Here is a 20,569-nt window from a genome sequence, read left to right on the forward strand (position 1 = left end):
TGGCGTTCTACCTGAAGGCAATAGGGAGTCACTAAAGGGTTTTTAGCTGAAATGTGCAGTTTATTCAGCAGTGCAGACGTAAGTCTGTTGGGATTGTAGCTAGAAGTAGAGAGACTAGTGAAGAGGCTGCTGGAATAGTTCAGATGAGAGATGCTTGGGCCTTGGGTTTTGACCATAGTGGTGGGAATGAAAGGTGGGGAGTCAGGGAGTGGCTGCCTGGCCTGGACTTGAGTCTCAGACCCCAGAGCCACAGAAGTCTAGGAGGAGAGCAGTGAAGGGAGTCTGCCCCCAGAGGCTTTGAAGTGAATTTGTATGTCAAGCTTCTGGCTAAGACTATGACTCTTTCATGCAGATGGGCAAACAGATTAGTTACTATTAAGGACAATGGTATAATCCAAAGCTATTTTGCTGCCTGAAGTAATCTCACACTCTTTGGAATTATGGAGACTGAAAATCCAGAGACAGAGTGCTGTAGTGCCCAGAATGGGCAACTGGAGTCAGGACACCGAACTTGAGTTCTAGGTCTGTCCCTTCCTATTAATTATAAGGTCAATGGCAAACTGCTTATGCTCTTTAAACTTCAGTTTCTGCCCCTGTAAAATGAAGATCACGACAAGACTTCTGCAGTGTATTTCATGCAGCTGGCAAGGATAAGATGAGAAAAATGGGAGAGGTTTTTGAAAAGCTACAAAACACTGCACATGTGGTATTCTTTTATAATGAAACCAGAAGTCTTCCACATTAGGGGTTTGAGGAGGAAGATACCGTCTTGAGAAACTTGCTACCAGGTCACTCCCCCCAAAATATATCCCTGTAATGCATTGATAAAGTGAAGTAATGTCATCGTCTTTTGAGCTATAAAGATGACTCAGAAGAAACAATTGGATCTTGTATTTGACAAAGCTGAGGTTCTGCTTCAAGGTTGTCTGGCCAGAGCTGTGTTATAATTACTTTTCGCAATGACTCCACCCACTTTCATTTATTTCCCAAAAATTCTGAGGCCGAGGATTGGAGTGAGACTTGTATCGTTACCCACTGTAGACGTGTAAAACCTGAGCCACAGAGAGAAACCACCAGTCCACCAGGTCCAGGGGAAATCATGGGCCCATGGCTGGTGCGGGTGAGGAAGGAATTGTAGGGCTCCTGGGGTCACAGCTGTGGGTCCCTACCTCCCTCCATTTCTGCTCAATACCTGAGGATATGTTTCCAGAGCCATCCACATCTTCCAGGCATTCAGGGGGGTTCCCTTGTCCATGTGCATTTTGATCCTCTGCTCCCGATTTTGAGGTCCCAGAGCAGAGTGGGCCTGAGCCCTGGGAATTAGTTCAGGACCATCTCATTCACGTAGGCTGGCCAGAGGTTGCACATGGCCTCAGTGGTATGGGGATGGATAGTCCATCCGGATAGCTGCTGGTTGTGGCCCAGCTCGTGGAAGGGAGCTTAAATGCCTTTGGACCTTATGATCCCCTCATCAAGGAACTCAGGCACTGGTTGCACATGGCATGTGGTGGGGTACCCAGAAGGCATCCAACCTGAAGAAAGCGATAAGGAAGAAGAGACGAGGTGATGTATGATATTCTTTGCAGATCATATCTCCCCCACGATCCCAGAAGACCCAGAACATTTTGAGTAATCCCAGATTAAACAGAAAAGCATCTGACTTTACCTCCCTGTCCAAGTTTCTTTGCAACCTAGCTGGCATCCTTCCCAGTTTCTTAGAGTTTTACATTCTCCTCCCTACTTGACCTGAAAGTTACATGTATATGGAATGTGACTATTCATGTCATCAGTCTTTTTTTATTTTTTCATTTTTGTGTGGGTGACTGTTGGCACCTGTTTTTATGTGGGTGGTGTGCAGTGTCTGGATTTGGGACTCTGAGAGAAAACAGTATGTTTCTCCCTTCTAGAAATTAGTCTTAATCCATTTTGTGGAATCATTTTGAGAGCCTGAGGATGGCAATCAGGCTTCCTCATTTTTCTATAAATACCTACATTTTCTCCAGGTTTCTCAAGACTCAACAAGGCCTCCTTTACTCTGCTCTAAGTACCGTCCTCTGCTTCTTTTCATTGCCAGCTCTGTCTCCACTCATTTCTTACATGTTTCATGAAGCCATATGTGACTTATTTTTTCTCCATTCTTACTAGCCTGTGACTCCTTGTCTTGAAGATTTAAATAATTTATCTTTTTCACGAGAACGTGGTTTGCAGGACACTAAGTGTTATGCATCATTTCCTCTACTGATCCCAGCAAAATTTTGCTTTGTAATTTAAATTACATTTGTTCAATTGGAAAATAAATTTTCAGAGAATTCCCCCAGAGCACCCAACAGCTGAGATCTTTACGTCAGCAGCTATCCTTTCAGGATGAAGAAGAGGAAATTGTCTAGCTCCCAGCTTGGCTAGAGCCTGCATCATCTCATCCCAGAGGCAGAGTAAAGGTTCTGGGTCCTCCACAGCCCAGAGGTTTGCAGTTGGCACTGTCAAGATGATGTTCTCTGTTGCCAACTCTCCCAGGTTGCCAGGTCTCCTGGATACAGCCTCTCCACTCCTCCAGGGATGTCTTACCTAAGAAATAAGTCTGCCCACATCACTTTTCCTGGTTTTATATTACAGAACTTTGACCACAGAGAGAGACAACCTGGTAATTAATAAAGTCTTTCCTTGCCATAAAAGGAAACACAAACCCCTGTCCCTTTCCCCATCCCTCTCTCAGGTCTCCAAGGATCATGTGTCCATATTGTCCAGCCCACTTTCTGCCCTCAAGACTCACTCCCCTTTTTTCCATCACTCAGGCCCCTGTTCTCTCTTACAGCCAGCCCACTCTCCACCTCCAGACTCGCCTCTATTCTGGGACCTAAGCTGAATCCAAATCCCCCGCTCACCCAGCTTGAAGTATGGAGCAGACACAGCTCCACTGATGGTTACAGGCACAGAGCCCAGTTTAAAACCGCTGGGCACAATGATGTAGAGGAGGCCCCCCCCCCAGAGCCAGGAGATGGACATCTTTGTTGTTTCCCAGCTGCACTGGTGCATCATCACAGGGTACCGGTAGTAAGTCTCTGCTAGACTTAGGTTATTGGAGCAGCAGTTGATCAGTACCTGTCAGAGTAAGCATCCATCAGGGGAGACAAGGGAGTCATTATGGGGATGTTTGAATAGCTGTGTGTGTGGGTTTGAGTGCAGACAGGATTCCGACCTTCCTTGTCCTGAGCAGGAGTGAGAAGAGGAGCATGCCTGAGTGGTAGGTCTCACCTGGATAAGGGCAGGATGGCTTCTATTTAGCCTCTTTCTTCAGGGCACCCCTTTCTGGTCATAATGATTCTTTGCTCTCTATGGAGTTTGGGGATTTTTTTTCTTTTGTTTAAGCAAATCCAGCCCCATGTTAAATACTGACTCAGAGAAGACAGTGACTCTCTCTGGTATTTCCTGTGGGTCTCAGCTAGGAGAGGGCAGGATCTGCACCCATGTAAGTGTCTATGGAAGTGATCCCTTTATTTAGGATGGGGCTGGAGCTTGGACAGCCCATAAGGTTTGAGATGTTAGGGGAAAGAATAAAGGTCAGAAAGTGTTTGATACCGGGCAAAAGAGGAGGAGGAGATAAAGAACCTTTTGTGATTCCTTGTTCTCACCAGAACCTTGGGCTTTTCCATGATGGCTTTCCTCGTTTGTAAAGTGAGGGTGGTACCTGCCCTGTACGCCCGGTGGGGTTGTTGAGAGAATCTAAAACATTACTGAGAGAAGAAGTAAAAGTGCTAAGGAAGTGTCAGAAGTTCACTTCGTGTGGAGGTGGGCTCAGAATGCTCTACCTTCAAGTCAGCAGAGACAGCATCATCAGACAGCGTAACTTCCGCAATTTGTCCTTGAGGTAAGTAGAGTCCAGTACCCACCCAGGAACTACTGTTGTCGGAGAAGAACTGTGGAGAAGGTTGAGGTCTTCCCATCACCATGGCTCCAGCTTCACACAGGATCCCCACAGTCCCTCCCAAAGATTTTGCACCTCCTGCGCACACCTGAACTCGCCTATGCTGCCATGACTCATGTGTCCCATATCTCACTTAGAATCCCTAAACCCTACCTTCTTAAAGGTTCATGGAAAGAATGGAGGTGGCCTTCCTGAGGGGGAAGGTCCTTTGAATGCTGCTGAAGTCACCCAGTCCACCATCTCCCTATTCCTGCACCATCCTAACCCCTCTCTTCATTCCATACCTGAACTGATCTCAATGGTGATGGGAGATTCTGTGGGACATAGAAAGGACAGAGTCTGATCACAGAGCAACAGAAAGCAGTCAGTTCCCAATTTGGCCAGGTCTCTGGCCAAGGATATCGGGACGGCCTCAGAGCTGCCCCTAGTAATTGGGTTTTCCTTATTCACGAGTGGTAAGCCCTTTTGTCGGATCATTTCCGGGATGGTTTTGTGCACAGACTCATAGATGGGAATTCCCTTATATGGGATTTGAAACATGTAGGCACAGTCTTTCATTAGCCTTTCTAGCCAGCTCTGGTCTATGCCTCTTCTTTCATTGCACAGCATGGACTTGAATTGAGAGAGAGCTCTGCGGATGCGGTAGGTTATCACCCCGGGATTGTGGACTGGGAAGCAACCTGTACTGCTTTGCTGATCTGAGATGCCAAGGCCAAAGCGTGTAAGGAGCTTGTTCTTCGGACACTAAGACATACAGTTAGAATTTGGGTGTTTGTAGCCCTGCCACCAGGCCTGGCCACCAATCTGCAACCCTCCGCCTTCTGCAATAAATTCCTCCACCTTCTTGACATCCATGTTGCCGAGTGATTCACAGCAAAAGACACTCAAGTCACTGGTCAGAAGGTCTGCCCTTCTCCACTCCAGGTTATTTTTTGATAACATAGTGCCCAGTGCTTGCATTTTTTAGCTCAATCCAATTATCTCTTTCTGGTTCCTCACTAGCCAGTGCAGAGCATTGACTACAAATGGGCCCATCCTGTGATCAAGGATCAAACTCTTATGGCCACCAAGCACCACACGACCACAGCCATAATGGGCAGCTGCAAGAAAGCAGCCTAATGAGCTGTCTAGTCCCAGGGGAAAGGCCAGGGCTCCATGAACCAGCAGTTGGGTGTGTTTTCTCTCTCCACTGATGTCCAGCTCTGAGATCCCTTCCGGGAGCTGCTGCTGATCCTGACTGTGGGCCTCCCCACACCTGGAGAAGGGGCATTTCCCACCCTCCCCCCCATTAGCACCTGCAAGACAGGTGAGCGTAAAAATAGGTCAGAAGACAACACCCAAGACCTGAGGCCTTTGGGAACAAAACCTTTAAGAGGAAAGAGAGGGGACTGCTATTTTAATCTTGCGGTCTTCAAATCAGTTTTGATTATGAGTAATTAGCATCATAAAACTGTGAGATTCTACTTTAAAGACTTAATATATCTTGAAATAAAAATATAAATTCTCCCAGTGAAATTTTCCAGCATGAACTGCTGTCTCAGTCAACAATCCATTGACTATTCTGAATTATACATTGTTTATTTGAATAAAAATAGTTTAGAAAACAGCCTATCATTCCCATAGAGAGAAGACCTGCTTATAAATTTGGAAGGCTTATATTCTACAAAATGTGCTCACATACACATGCATAAATAAAAAAGGCCGTGAAATTCCCCAAATTCTCAAATTATCTTTATCAGAGCTCTAGGCTGTCTTTTGTTCTGCTTACTTTTTGTAGTTTTTAAATAAAACCTCTGGAATTATTACATAGAGGAAAACATTTATTCCATCATTTTTTATCAATTAAATCAGGTAAGAAAACATCACCATTTTTTTAAACTAGCAGATAAAATATTTCAATGTTGTATTAAATTGTATTCTACTTAGCTGTCCAAAACTTGGAGGTTGAGTAAATAGATTTTGGCATAGGTATAGTTACGATAAAAGGCAGCAATTAAAAATGAGTGAAAAAACTGAACTTACAAAAACAGTGTGTACAGGAAGATCCAAAATAATATTGAAAATATTATTGAAAGTACAGAAAAATTACTAGAAGGGTATATATTAGAATGTTATTGCAGTTAGCTCTAGGTAGGATCACTTTGGATGATTTTTGTTTCCTTTTATACTTTTTCACATGTTCTGAATTTATCTTCATAATCAGAAAAAAATAATTTCTATATATTTTTAAATGTTCATTTACTGATTTTATCAAATACTGTGAAATAACTGCTGTAAGTTATTTCTTAATTCATTTTCCACATAAAATTGAGAAAATACTTCGACAGTTTTTTGTCTTGTTCTCAAATCAACATGTAGCATTTTAGTTAAAGTATTCATTCTGCCTATAGATTTCTCTATCTGTGCAGACGTTTCACAACTGATTTTCAGGTTGGTGTCTTTGAAATAGAAAACTTACAAAAACTCCTTATAGTTGAGATTTTCTGTGAGTAAACACACATTACTACTGATACTATGAAAAAACAGATCAAGTGACATTATCAAGAGGAAGGGGTGTTGTAGTTAACAAAATATTAAGTCTAAATGATGCTCAAACCAAACTATCCCTTTCATTTCAACTCTTGATTTTTCGGGAGAGGGAGAGGCTTCCAAAATAGATAATATAGCTCAATGGTTAGGAGTTCTGACTCTGACTCTGAACAAATGTGGAGCAGAGCACTAATAAATTAGAGGTCAACTTTCTCATTCCTATTGATGTCAAGAAAGCTTTTGATAAAATTTATTCCTGATTTTAAAAAATAAAACAAAATTAAAAACTAAGTTGTAAGTTGAGGAAAACTTGCTTGTCTGAATAAAATGTAGCCATTAGAATATGCAACATCAAAACATTAGAAGCACTTCTGTTAAACCAGGAAAAAAAAACCAAGGTTTCCCTCTATTACTGCTGCTATTCATAATTTTAAGGGATGTCCTAGCTAATGAATGAAAGAAAGAAATATTATAATGAAATGAGTAAAAAATTCCATTATTTGCTACTAGATTCCATCTACCAGAAGATTTAGGAGAATCAACTGACAAACTATTATAACTAATGAAAGAGTGTTTGAATTCAATATAGACACAAAACTCAATAATTAAATCAGGAACAGATAATTATACAATGGATAATTTCATAATTCATAATGGCCAAAAAAATATAAAAGTACCAAGAATAATCCTACTACTAAGAAATGTGAAAAGACTTTCTAGTGAAATCTATAAAACTTGACAAAGAATATACAGGAACACCTGAATGACTGAAGAGACATACTTTGATGCTAGATGAATAGTTCCAATTTTTCAAGATGTTAATTATCCCTAAATAATCTCTAAATTGAGTCTAATCTTGCCCAAAGTCTCAATATATTTTAAAGGAACTTGATAAATTGGTTCTATAGTTTAATTTGCAAGAATAAATGTCCAAAAGCAAACAGGAAATTTTTGAAATTGCTGAGCAATGTAATATGGGGATATGGAGAAGAGTTTGTTTTCCTAGATGTCAAAATTCACTTCAGAGCTGGAGTAACAAAAGCAATATGGTTGGTGCAGAGTCAGACAAATAGGTCAGAGGTCCAGGGGAGATAGCTGAAGAACAGATTCATACTCATATGGAAGCATATTATACAAAAAAGTAACCTTTAAAATCAGTGAACAAAATCCTGACTTTTCAACAAATTGTACTGTCAGAATTGGCCATATGTTGAGAAAAAATATGTATGATATAATACAAAAAAATCTATATGGATTAAAGATCTAAATGTAAAATATAAAACCATAAAAGTACTAGAAGAAAATAGAGGGAGGTATTTTCACACATTTATAATGGGAAAAGACTTTTTAACAATAAAAGGTGCTATGAAGGAAAAAGACTGATAGATGTGACCACATACAAATATAAAACATGCATATAACTCCCAAAACAAATTAAAAAACAAATGTTAGAAAGAAGTATTTGCAGCATGTAACATAGACAAAAACTTACCATGTGTACTATAGAAAAAAACACTTAGTAATCAATAAGACAAAGACAAAAACCAAATAGAAAAAAATAAAAGTTGTGAACAGACAATTCAAAGAAGAAATACAAATGACCATAAACATAAAAAGAATCCTCTCCATTTGTAATCAGAGAAATACAAATTAAAATAAGAACATTTGTCACATTCCATACTGGTAAGAATGTCAAACAAAAATTAATAACACCCAGTAGTAGCGATCGTCTGGGACACTATTTTTGTTATATGTGTAAATTGATATAGCCTTTTAAAATGGCAATTTGTCAGTTTCTATTAACATCTCAAATACAAATATTTTTTAATTAGCTATTCACCTTTTTTGGACTGTATACCAAAAAACACTTGCAGTTGTATACAATGACATATAAGGATATTCATCTTGAAACTTTGAATAATAGCAGATATTAGATCCCATCAATATTTCCATGGGTATATAAGTTACACTATGGCCACCACATGGAATACTACTCATCTGTGCCAAAGAATGAGGTAGATTTATATATCCAGGGGATGTAGGCAACTGAGGAAGAACTTTGACCTATCTACTTCTTGGGATTCAAATCATAGGACCATTATAGCTCGTTCGAGTCAACCTTATGATTATGAGAAACCACATCACTTGTTCAATTTCTAAAAGATAGAAAGAATCCTACTCCACTGTAGAAGGAGGTGTCACAGGGCTGCCCCTGGTTTCATAACCACGCTGCTACTCTACTTTCATCAACTCAGAGATAATTGCATTGCCCCATTCCACTCCTGGGGAAAGAAGTATCTTAATGCAAGGATTAGACTGTGACATGTTCTCCCTGCTGTCCCTGAAGTACATTGACCCTCAATTTCATTCATTCCTTCATTCAATGTTTATTTAGTACCTACTATATGCCAGGTAGGGTACTATGTGCTAGTGATATAACTCAAACAGGCATGATTCTTCTCTCTCTTGAACTTTATAGATGTTTTCTCTACTTACAGCCATCTCTTTCTAACTGGTCAAAATTCGGGGGCACAATAGTAAATAAAACAGAAAAACATCCTGGCTTCAAGACATTTAATACCCAGTCCATAGGAGAGAACAGAGAGGATTGTTGGTGTCGCAATCCAATGTACACATCAGGATAGATGCTAAGAGGGCTGATGGCCACTCTGAGTTTATTATAACCAGCGTTTCAATATATACATAACTTACATCTGTTAAACATACACAGGTGTTCTGGATGAAGTAATTAGCGAATGCCAAGAATTCTTAGTGATTTCTCAAGGAGCCCTCCCTCGGCCTCTGTTTTGATATTATCATGTTATTGCTGTGCTTGTATATTTTTATCTCGGAGCAGGCAAGTTCTCCAAGGCAACAGCTCCTCGTGCTCCCAATATCAATATCGTGTCTCCATCTGTGCCCCCAGGCGACTGTGCCTGTCTTAGGTTGCCCCGCCCTGGGGGGTCTTACCCTTCATTGGCTGACTGGCCTTCTCACCTCTGGGTCACAGTTTGTTGGCAAGCCTTTTCCGGTGATTATTAACCCTTCCTGCGTCAGGGGCGGCTACAAGGATATTGTCCCTTATCCACCAAAGGTCATTTGTATAGTTACACTAGTAATTTGCAATGATTCTCTTCCATACCAACAAATTTCTCCTCTGCTAGACTGAAAAAAGGGGGAAATGGGGCTGCTATTTAACACAGATCAGACTCCACATAGGGACACTTACCTCATGTGGAGTGGGATCTTGGGCACGTTCTCAGAGACCTTGAACTGGCCTCTTTCTCCACAGGTGTTGGTGAAGTACACTCCAGCCACGCTGGTCACCTGGTTCCCGGGGAACCTGGACAACACCTTGTCACGGCCGTGCTGACTGGCCCAATACCAGGCCTGGCCCCCAGTGAGCAAGCCCCCTCCACGTTTCACAAACTGGGTCAGCTCTGGAGTCATGCTGTCATTGTAGGCACTGATGCAGTAAACCCCCAGGGCATCTCCCAGTTCTGGCTGACTCTGTGCCTCAACCCCAGAGCCCTGCAGGATGTTTACTAGTGATGCCAAGGACGGTTCACTCCAATGGGAGCCCCAGGGGAGGGAAAGAGCCAGCCTACTGCATTAAGAAGAAATGGGGGGGCTGGCCCCGTGGCCGAGTGGTTAAGTTCGCGCGCTCCGCTACAGGCGGCCCAGTGTTTCGTTGGTTCGAATCCTGGGCGCGGACATGGCACTGCTCATCAGACCACGCTGAGGCAGCGTCCCACATGCCACAACTAGAAGAACCACAACGAAGAATACACAACTATGTACCGGGGGGCTTTGGGGAGAAAAAGGAAAAAATAAAATCTTTAAAAAAAAAAAAAAAAAAAAAAAAAGAAGAAATGGGGCCAAGCCAGAATCCAGCAGGTAGCCCTCACGGGACACAACCACGAGGCGGCCTTGGCCATAGGAGGAGGGAACAATGAGGACCTGGCCCTTGACAGTCACCATCACTGGGAAGGCAGCCTCTCCAGTAAGAAGGAGTTCACTGGGGATGGGGCCTTTGGGGACATCCCAGCTTGTTACTCCATCCATGAGGGCCTTGAAAGCAGCAGTGGGAGTTGTCCCCATAGTTCTATTAGCTGCTGCAGAGGAAAGCAAAGATTCAGTATAGTAAATGAATGAACAAAAAAAGAAATCTATAGTTCCATCTGTGCAAATGTTAGCACAGTCAAAAAAGGAAAATAAAATCTTAGTATTATTATGAAAAATAGAAAAAGATAAAGGCAACAGTTACCTTCTTTCTCATAGTGTCCTGTTCAACAGAACCTATAGCTGTACTCAGGTACTTTCAAGTAGCTACCTCTCTGTTGATTTCCCAGGCTCTACAACTCTTCATATATATGATTTCTAAGGAGCTCCGCTCTCTCAATTTATTTTCATTACCCAGACATTTCTAAGGAGCTTCACTCTCTTGATTTATTTTCATTAGTCAGACATTATCTATCCCTCCTTATCTCCCAGATGTTCTCTTGGCTCTGTCCCCTGCTGGCCCAGTCTCCTCTCTTCCAGGCCCATTTTGCCCATCAGAAATTACGTTTACAGTAATTCTTCATTATGACAGCTATAAATGATCCCTATCGTTTATCCTTGGCCTGCATTTCTGTAATGAACATAAATCTTTATTTTTAATCAGCATATGGAACATTACAGTCATCTCCCCAAAGTCTGTATACAGGAAATTTAATTCATCTCTATCTTCTCAACAGTTACCTTTAGATCAAATGCGTAAGATTGTCTCTCCCATCTGCATAGGGAAGATAATATGGACCTTGAGGGGTTTTGATCTGAAGATCGATGTCAATGGTTTGCTGAGAGCCTGGCACATTATGCAACTAACAGTAAATTTCTGTGATTTTATCACTCTTTCTGGCTTCTGAAAATGATGGGAGACACCGCAGCCTCAATCATGATCACCTTCTTCCTCCCTCCTCCTTGACCATCCAGTTAGTCACCAAGCTTTGTCAAGTGTCTATCACTTTGGTCTCCATTCATATTGCCACTAACCTGCTTCAGGTTCTTAGTACTTCAGGCTTTGGTCAAACTGATCTGGAATCTTTGATTCTCATCCACTCCCGTGATAAGAAATTCTCAAGTCTTCACCACAGGTAAACTATGATCGCTTCTTTCAAACTGGTAGAGAAGGCTGCCGGAATCTCGCCTCCTCATGTTTTTTCAGCTTTATCTTCCACTACTTTCCCCAATAAAGACTCTGGTGCACATGGAAAATGTGAACATGGCCTGTGATTTCTAGTCTCTGTCCTGTAGAATCTCATTCCCTCCCTCCTTTCCCTTCTCTTTCGCCAACACTCATTATAAGAATTTAAATTACCGGAAGAAGGCAAGTGAAAAAGTTTCTGTATTTTTTCTGAGAATAAAGGCTTTTTCACAGAAGGCACTTGCCAGGGGGTCTTTAGACCCATGAGACATGGTTTGGTCCATTTTGAAGGCTGGATACGAGCAAGGGCATGGTTGAGGAGCAGGCTCTGCTGACTGCCCAGCCTGACTAAATGCCACCCTTCCCCCAGCTTCTTCCAAGTACTGAGACTGGTGAAGCGAGTTGCGGAGGAAAATTTTGATCATTTTGAGAAGCCAGTAAGTTTGGCAAAGTGTTTCAGTTTCAACACTAGCCTGGAATCTGTGAGTGACAGTAGGTGATTGCTTTTCAAAGTTAAAAGATCTGGTTGCTCCTTTGCAAGTTTAAGGAAAACCAGGAGTTTTCCATGGGATCCTTGAGTGCCTGGCATCTAGATTAGTGAATACCCTGCCCAAGCGATGCATCCTTTGATGCGTTACCAATGAGGCAGCCAGAGGCATGTGCAAAGATACTTTTATTTGGATGAGGTAATCAATTTTTTTGCCTAACAAATCCTGGAAGAGTTCAGCCTCAAAAAGAAATATTTCAGAGACAATAGTTAAGTCTTTAGACAGCTTGAGAATAAGCTGAGTTGTGCTTGGCTGGAGGAGGTCTTGGGAAAACAGAGAGGTACAGAGTAAAAGAGACATTGTGATTTCATCAGAGATTTTAGGTAAAATTGGCATCTACTTCCCTTTCATCCCAGAAGACCAGGATCCAGAAAGGGAGAGAGAAAGATGCTATATCACCAATCTGGTGATGGATACCAGGTGGGGACAGGACCACTACTCCTGGTCCTATCCTCCCACTCAATATACTAGCCTGAGCTCATGAGATTAGGGGAGCAGGGGCAAGGACTCTCAACATGAACGGGCACAACTGGAGATTCAGGTTGGAGGAACAGCATATATTCCTGTTCAAAAGTAAATCATAATGTGAGTGTCTTAAAGCCAAGTAGAAGATTTTGTTACAAAGCCAAAAAATGATATTGTCTACAGACAGCCCCCATCCCGGGTATTTTCTGAAAGTTTGAGGTCACCAGTGGTTGGGGGAGGGAGAGACATGAGTGACTTTAAAAGAGGGTGGATGATGGAAGCAGTGAGACTGAAGAGGGAGATGACCTGAGACTGAGAAGATAAAGGGGCTCTGTGGGTCCCATGGGAATAGGAGCCTGTGGACAGCCTTTGGGAAGGACCTCCAGGGAGGTGGAAGGATCTGGGGCCAGGGGGTTCAGGGGACAAGAGAGGAAGGGTTTGGGTGCTATGTCTAGAGAAAATGGACACATTCACTGGGGATCCCAGTCTCTGTGAAGATGTCTTAGCTCAATGAAGCCCCAGAACCACTGCAGAGACCATGGAGTTTTAAAGAGTGTACATCTCAGCTGTGGCCATTGCAGACCAAGGACCAGAGGTGCCTTCCTGAATGTTTTTGCTTAAGTACTGAGCTAGAATTGAGAGATCCCCAGTGCTTAACAGACAGTGAATTTCCTACTAGTCTAGGAGAAAGTAGGCTTGGAGTAGAATCTAATTTGATTAAAAGAAGATACAGTATCTGACATTTCTTCTCCTTTTGAGATTGCAGAGTAAGGATCATGTGAACAAGAACAGATTGTGACCTGCCACTACCTGCGTGACACTCTGAACCAGATGAAGAATGTTAGAGCCTAAAGCACTGGCTGGATGGTGGTGCGGCCTTTGCACACTCCACATGTAATAAAAAACCAAACCACACACTAAAATATAAAAGAAAAGCAAACAAAACTCTGATTTTCCCTTGGGTGACCACTTCAAATGTTTTTCCCAAATTAAATGTGACAATTCTTTCACATTTGCAACATTTTTTGTTTTTCGATGCCTCTTCTTTGCGGCTGCCACAGCCCACCCACTGGATCCCACAGTGCTGGCGACAGAGAGCATGTCCTTTCACCTCTCCAGCCATAGTTGCTCACCCACAGTGTAACATGGCAGGGTCTCTAAATCCTTGTCAGCCCTGATGCTCTGCCTGCCTATGGCAGCCAAACAGAAAATTGGACTCTTGTCTGCTAAGACCCAAGAAGGATAAATATGGCATGAACAAAAGAAGGAGAATCAGGGCACAAAGAAAATCAGAAACAGAAAACAGACCAAGAGCAAGGAAACTCCTCTCATGAGCTTTGGACACCTGGGGGCTCCAGTTCAAACCCACACATTTGCGTCTTTCACTTATACAAAAGTCCAATAGCTCCCCTCCTCTCAGTGGTACCACAAGCCCTAGGCACACAACGTCCAGGTCCAATACACAGGAAAGAACCTCAGTAACCCCTCCCTCCCCACGTGCCTGCATAGCGGGAACATTCACATTGCAGAGACCGTCAGAGAAGCTCACCTGGTCATTTTGCGACTGTAGCTCAGGCCTAGCGTGAAGGAGAAGAGTCGTCTGTGTAGAAGTGATGAGTGGATAGTCTGGAGATGCTATATATAGGGAAGAAGGTGTGATTATCTTCCAGAATATCTTTCTTCCTGCTTCCTTTTGGGAGAGTGGTGCTTGGCTGGGCACCTTCACTGAATACCTGAGTGACATTTAAGTGGTTCTCCTTGCCAGTCTCTGGGTCACTTCTCTCTGGGTCTGGGTTTGTAAAGGCAACTGAAATAATGTAGGCGCTGAGATTGTCCTAGCCTCTTCAAAGTGCCCTCTAGATGTCACCATCATGCTCTGTATGATAATAGTTCCCTGTGGTAAGCAAGGAGGGCTCTGCAAAGCTTCTGTACTGGTTATAAGAAACATGGACCAAAAAATGACAGGACGTGGAGGCAGGCTGAGGAAAGATTTTAACAAAATGAGTGAAAGCAATGAGGCCAGCAACCGTTCTGGGAGTGTCCCGTTAGAGAGTTTCCTTGAAGGAGGCTCATTCTTGAGTTTTCAAGAATTTTATTTTTTTATTATTTGCTCTTTGGACCCTGGTTAGGAAATTGGAATGGCACTACTGACCAGACGGGGCCAGACTAGACATTCTGCGTTGGGCGACTGCCCTCTAGTGAGAGGCAAAGGCAATGCACTCTGGTGCTTGGCATGGTCAATCCCTGCTGAGAAGCCTCGCAGGCCACCTGGGATCAGCGTTGATGACTTGGGAAGAGCCACAGTGCTGAAAGCCCATTCACCAGGGGCTCATCTTTGAACCTCCATTCACTGGAAGCTAGGGTGCCTCATCACTAATTTGCTGAATTTATTTGTTCCTTTTTGCTATTTGTATAGGGTGGAGCATTTCATGCCAAATGAGGGTGGGTTTTAATAGATCATGAAGAAGCCTGTCTTGTTTAAGTTTTACCTAGTTTTGGGGCCGGCCAGGTGGCACAGAGGTTAAGTGCACATGTTCTGCTTCGGCGGCCATGAGTTCACTGGTTTGGATCCAGGTGTAGACATGGCACCGCTTGGCATGCCATGCTGTGGTAGGCGTCCCACATATAAAGTAGAGGAAGATGGGCATGGATGTTAGCTCAGGGCCAGTCTTCCTCAGCGAAAAGAAGAGGATTGACAGCAGTTAGCTCAGGGCTAATCTTCCTCAAAAAAAAAGTTTGGGCTAGTTTTTATTTTATTTTATGACTGCGTCTGAAAGAATTTTTAATTCTCCTTTTTGCCAAAGTCTTGCTACTGTAGCCGGAGGGAGACGGGACAGAGAGAATGAACTCTCTGCTTGGCAAAAGATGGAGAGCAAAGTGACCACTGAGACATGTATGTCCTTAACAGTTAATATAAGAAAAAAGAATGAACACAAACTGAACTAAGCATCATCCTAGGAAGTTAGAAAATCACACTAAAATAATGCCTCCTCCAAGAAGCAGGAGAAAAGAAAAAATAAAACTGAGAGTAGATATCATTTAAGTAGAAGCAAAGAAGAAATAAACTCAAAGTTGGTTTTTTGAAAAGACAAATTTCTGGTGAGACTGATGAAGGGAAACAGAGGAGTGAGAGCAAGCACAAATAACAAACGTCAGGAGTGAGAAAGGAACAAGACGAGAGATGACGCAGTGATTAAATAATCACACAAGGGTGTTACACACAACTTGAAGCCAACACATTGGGAAAGGTCGGTAAGCAAACTATTGAAAAGCATAACTTTCAAAACTGAATTGAGAAAAAGGGTAACAATAATTCTGTAACCATCAAGGAAATTTTATCAGTAGATAAAAACTTCCTGTAAAGGAAATTCCGGACACAATGTCTGGTGAGTTCTTTCACATATTTAAGGAACACATAATTTTAATCTTATGAAACCCTTCCAAAATAAGCAAAAGAGGGGAACATTCAGTAACTTATTTTATGAAGAAGGATGTAACTTTAATATGAAAACATGTCAGGGACACTAAAAAAGGAAAATTGTATGCTAATCTAAGCTGTAAATATAGATGTAAGAATCTTAAGAACAATATTAAGCTTATAAATAATAACTTACACATATCATAATGCATGTGACTAGTTGGTTTAACACCAGGATGCAACATTGGTTTAACATTAGAAAATCAATTAATGAATCCACCTGTGTTAACAGATGAAAAAAAGAAAATATGTGATTATTTCAGCAGTTGAACAAATACTTTTTATTAAACTCAAAGGTCATTCAATAAAATCTCATAGAAAATAAGGAATAAGAACAAACTTTCCTAACCTGATAACGGATATGTACAAAAACCTATGTTAAACATTACAGTGAAATGATGAAACATTGAAATATTTCCCTTTGCGATAAGGATAAAATAAGGGTACACTGTTACCATTTTTATTCAGCATTGTATTAAAGGTCCTTGCCAGCAGAGAACAATAAGAAAAAAATAAATGCAATAACAAATAAATAAACAAAGAAGCAAATAAAAAAGTGTTATAAGGGTTGGAAATAAATTTCTAAAAATTTAGCATTCACTGGTGATATGAGTATGTATGCGGGAAAAATGAAAAAGTTCTCAAAGTTTGAGAACTACAGGGTTTAGCAGTATGGCTGAAATTAATATAAAAATATTAATATTTAGCAATATTGCTGGAGTTAATATACAAAGTTAACTGCAATCCTGTACTAACAATTTACCAGTTGTGAAATGGATATATTATTTCTTTGGAATAATGGAAAAATCCACTTATATTAAAAAATATGAATGATTCAAGAATAAAGTAACATATCTAGAAGATGTTCTACATATTATGGGAGAAATTACAAACGTGTACAAAGAACCACTGGAGAGTACCAAACTAGATGTAGAGGTATGATGTTATCACAGACTGCAAAACTAACTTTTTAGAAGATGTCAATTCTCCATAAATTGATTTATATTCTTAAAAATCACTTCAAATCAAATCCCACCAGGGCTTCTTGTTGTCGTCATTGTTTGCCTACTTGTTTCAATGGAACACAATGAGCTGATCTTAAAATTTAAATGGAGGGGCTGGCTCTGTGGCCCAGTGGTCAAGTTCCCGCGCTCCGCTGCAGGAGCCCAGGGTTTGGATCCTGGGCGCCGACATGGCACCGCTCGTCAGGCCACGTAGAGGCGGCATCCCACATCCCACAACTAGAAGGACCTGCAACTAAGATATACAACTGTGTACAGGGGGAGTTTGGGGAGATAAAGCAGAAAAAAAAAAAAAAAAAGATTGGCAACAGTTGTTAGCCCAGGTGCCAATCTTTAAAAAATTTAAATGGAAGCAACAAAGAGACAATAGTTGAGTGTTCATGAAGAAAAACAAGGAAGAGCAAACATAAAGATTTATTCTTAAAATATTACAATATTGTAGCATTGGCAAAGAGATAGAAAAATAAATCAATAGGAAAAAAATAGAGAGCCTCCAAGAAGACCCCCAGACGCAGACAGTGGCCCTGCAGATGATGAGAAGGGTGAACTCCATGAACCGTGCTGTGACAACCAGGAGCCCATGTGTGCAAAAACTGAAACTGTGTTCCTAATTCACACCAGACACAAAGCTCGTTTAAATACCTAAACCTGAAAGGAAAATTATAAAACTCTTAGAAGCTAATGTAGAAAAATATCTATGGCATTTGGGTAAATAAAAAATTTAAATCGAGAGACAAATAGCAAGCAGTGATGAGGCACATGTGTGTGGTGATGGATGGTAATTAGTCTTTCGGTGGTGAACACATTGTAATCTACACAAAAATCAAAATATATGACGATGTGCACCTGAAATTTATATAACATTACAAACCAATATTACTACAATTTAAAAAACCCTTTTTTTTTCCCCAAAGCCCTCTAGTACCTAGTTGTATATTCTAGTTGTGAGTGTCTCTGTTTGTGCTCTGAGGGACGCTGCCTTAATATGACCTGAGAAGCAGTGCCATGTCCGCGCCCGGGATCCAAACCAGCAAAACGCTGGGCCGCCGAAGCAGAACACCTGGCTACTGGTTACTCAGCCACAGGGCTGGCTCCAAAAAACTTTTTTTAAAGATACAAATAGCATTAACCATGAGGAAAAGATTAATAACTTTGACTTGTAATGTTTATCAAAAATATCAGAAGAAGAATGAAAGGTCAACCCAGAGTGGGAGAAGCTATGGGCAACACACGTAACTAACCATGGTCATACATACAAAATACCATGACAGATAGGAAATGCAGTAGAAAAATGCTCAAGAAAAAAACAAATAACAAAATCTAACTGTTTAGTGAATATATGCAAAACTGCTCACCCTCATTAGTAACTAGGACAATGTAAATTAAAACCACAATAATATGCTATTATGTACTCACCACTTTGGCAAAAAAATAGGGACTGACAATATTAAGTGTTCACAAGGATCTAGAGCAATAGAATCTCCTCATACATTCAAAGTGGCACAACTTCATCTTTAACTTGCCTTTGTCTACAGCTAGTATTTACCTGGTAAAGTTGAAGCTGTGCACACTCCATGACATAGCGCTTCCGCTCCTAGGGTATCCCAGAGACACCCTAGCACATGTGCAGCAGGAGACAGGTATAAGGATGTTCATAGCAGCAAATAGGCCCTGAATGAAACAATCGAATATCTATCAACAGCAAAATAGATGAATGGAGTATAGCATATTGATACGCTTGAACGTTAGGCAGAAATAAAAATGAACTATAGCTAGCTGCATCAACACAGATGAATTTCACAAACTTAATATTGCACAAAGGAAGGAAGTCAGAAAAGATTACATAAAATCGGATTTTATTGCATTTATATAAAGTTCAAAGTCAGTTAAAACTAAACTATGTTGTTTCAGGTTGTGTACACAGGGTAGTAAAACCATAAAGGAAAGTGAAGGAATGATCAGGTTGAAAAGTCAGGTCAACGTCCACCCGGAGGTAAGAGAAGGGCTAGGATCTTGGAGGGCCATTTGGGGGTTTTCAATTATTGCAATATTCTATTCCTTAACCTTGTGGTAGTCTAATGGTTTACTTTACAATTAATATTTAAATTGTACTTATGTTTTATGTACACTTTTTGTGACTGTGATGTATTGCATAATAACAAGAATATGGTTGGGTTTTACGTTCTGACTTCAAAAAGCCCACGTTTAGTTACTAGAACACATTATAACTTGTATAGGAACCATGACAATGTTCCTAAAAAATACATTTTCTTTTCAAGTTTTAAAGTCTACATTATAACAAATGGATTATGGCAAGTACAGGTCAAAATTCTGCCTGCTTCTGAGGTGTATCTTACTGCTTCTTCCTTCAATTGTCTGGCCCTAGTGCAGATTCAAACAAATTTCCATTTTTCCTTTGAATTTGATCTTTAAAAGGCTTAAGACTATGTCCTAATGCCCAACTCCTACCTCAAGATCTCATTATTTCTGGAGGGGCCCTAAGAGGTTGGAATATTTTTGATAGAAAATTGTAATTTCCCAGTAAAGTTAATTTGAATCACTTACTGCTTTCAACTCAGAACTGCCTACACCAAGGAGTCTTGCTTCAACTAAAGGTAAAGAAAAACAGGATAGAACCTCCCTAAACACTGTCTGTTTTTCTTTGTCCTTTTCCAGCTGAACAAAGGATTTGGATATAATTGAAGGGCTTCATTGGCTTTGATCCTTCTAAGGGCAACCACCTAACCACATTCAGAAACCAATTTCCTGCCGCTGAAGAAGTAGCTAGAGCTCCCAAAAGAACATCAACTCTAATGAAGGACTGCCTCATTCTGTTCAGAATCTCTCATACTACATATGCATGTACACACACACACGCACACACACACACACACACGCATATATTTGGTTGGTACCAATATATGAGACTACATTTTTACTTTATCTCTATATTTGGCCAGTTGTTTTCAGATTGATTTGCTCTATATTAGTTTGGGTCCAGCACACCAGATGTCCCACATTCTAGGGCTTGATCCCAGGTCCCATATCATTGGATGTGATATGGAATTCTCTGTGCACGTATTTGATTCCTCAGCCTTTCAACATCTTTGGGCCCAATATAGATGCTGCTGTTAGTGCTGCCAACTTCAATGAAGGCCTTCATCTTATAGCCCTAAAGCAGGGCCGAGGTCCTTGACCAGAAGTTTCAGAACAGAGATTCAAATGAAGTAAAAACCCTTGAGGTCAGAGACTCGGGTCTTAAGAGGAACAATCAGAATTCCCTGACCATGGCTCCCATTTGGTGAGGTGATTATTGACCCGGGTATGGATGAAATCCCTGATAAGTTGAGTTTTATTTCCTAATATACTTCTTACATTTTTTTGGCAGAACTCTTATTAGCTGTAACCATCTTGTGG

At 41.2% G+C, this 20,569-nt stretch overlaps 1 protein-coding gene across 1 annotated transcript; it reads right to left on the reverse strand.

The window, feature by feature from the left end:
* Positions 1-1,165: 1,165 nt before the first annotated feature.
* On the reverse strand, positions 1,166-10,663 carry LOC103556941 (TRPM8 channel-associated factor 2). Its single transcript, XM_070616664.1, is given in 10 exon segments — positions 1,166-1,321; positions 1,324-1,535; positions 2,331-2,512; positions 2,514-2,565; positions 2,883-3,099; positions 3,807-3,902; positions 4,205-5,177; positions 9,681-10,014; positions 10,017-10,079; positions 10,330-10,663. Coding segments are annotated over 10 exon segments (2,508 nt in total). The 5' UTR covers positions 10,553-10,663.
* Positions 10,664-20,569: the final 9,906 nt, after the last annotated feature.

Source organism: Equus przewalskii, chromosome 4, assembly GCF_037783145.1.
Source record: "Equus przewalskii isolate Varuska chromosome 4, EquPr2, whole genome shotgun sequence".
In the NCBI taxonomy this organism is placed as follows: Eukaryota; Metazoa; Chordata; class Mammalia; order Perissodactyla; family Equidae; genus Equus; species Equus przewalskii.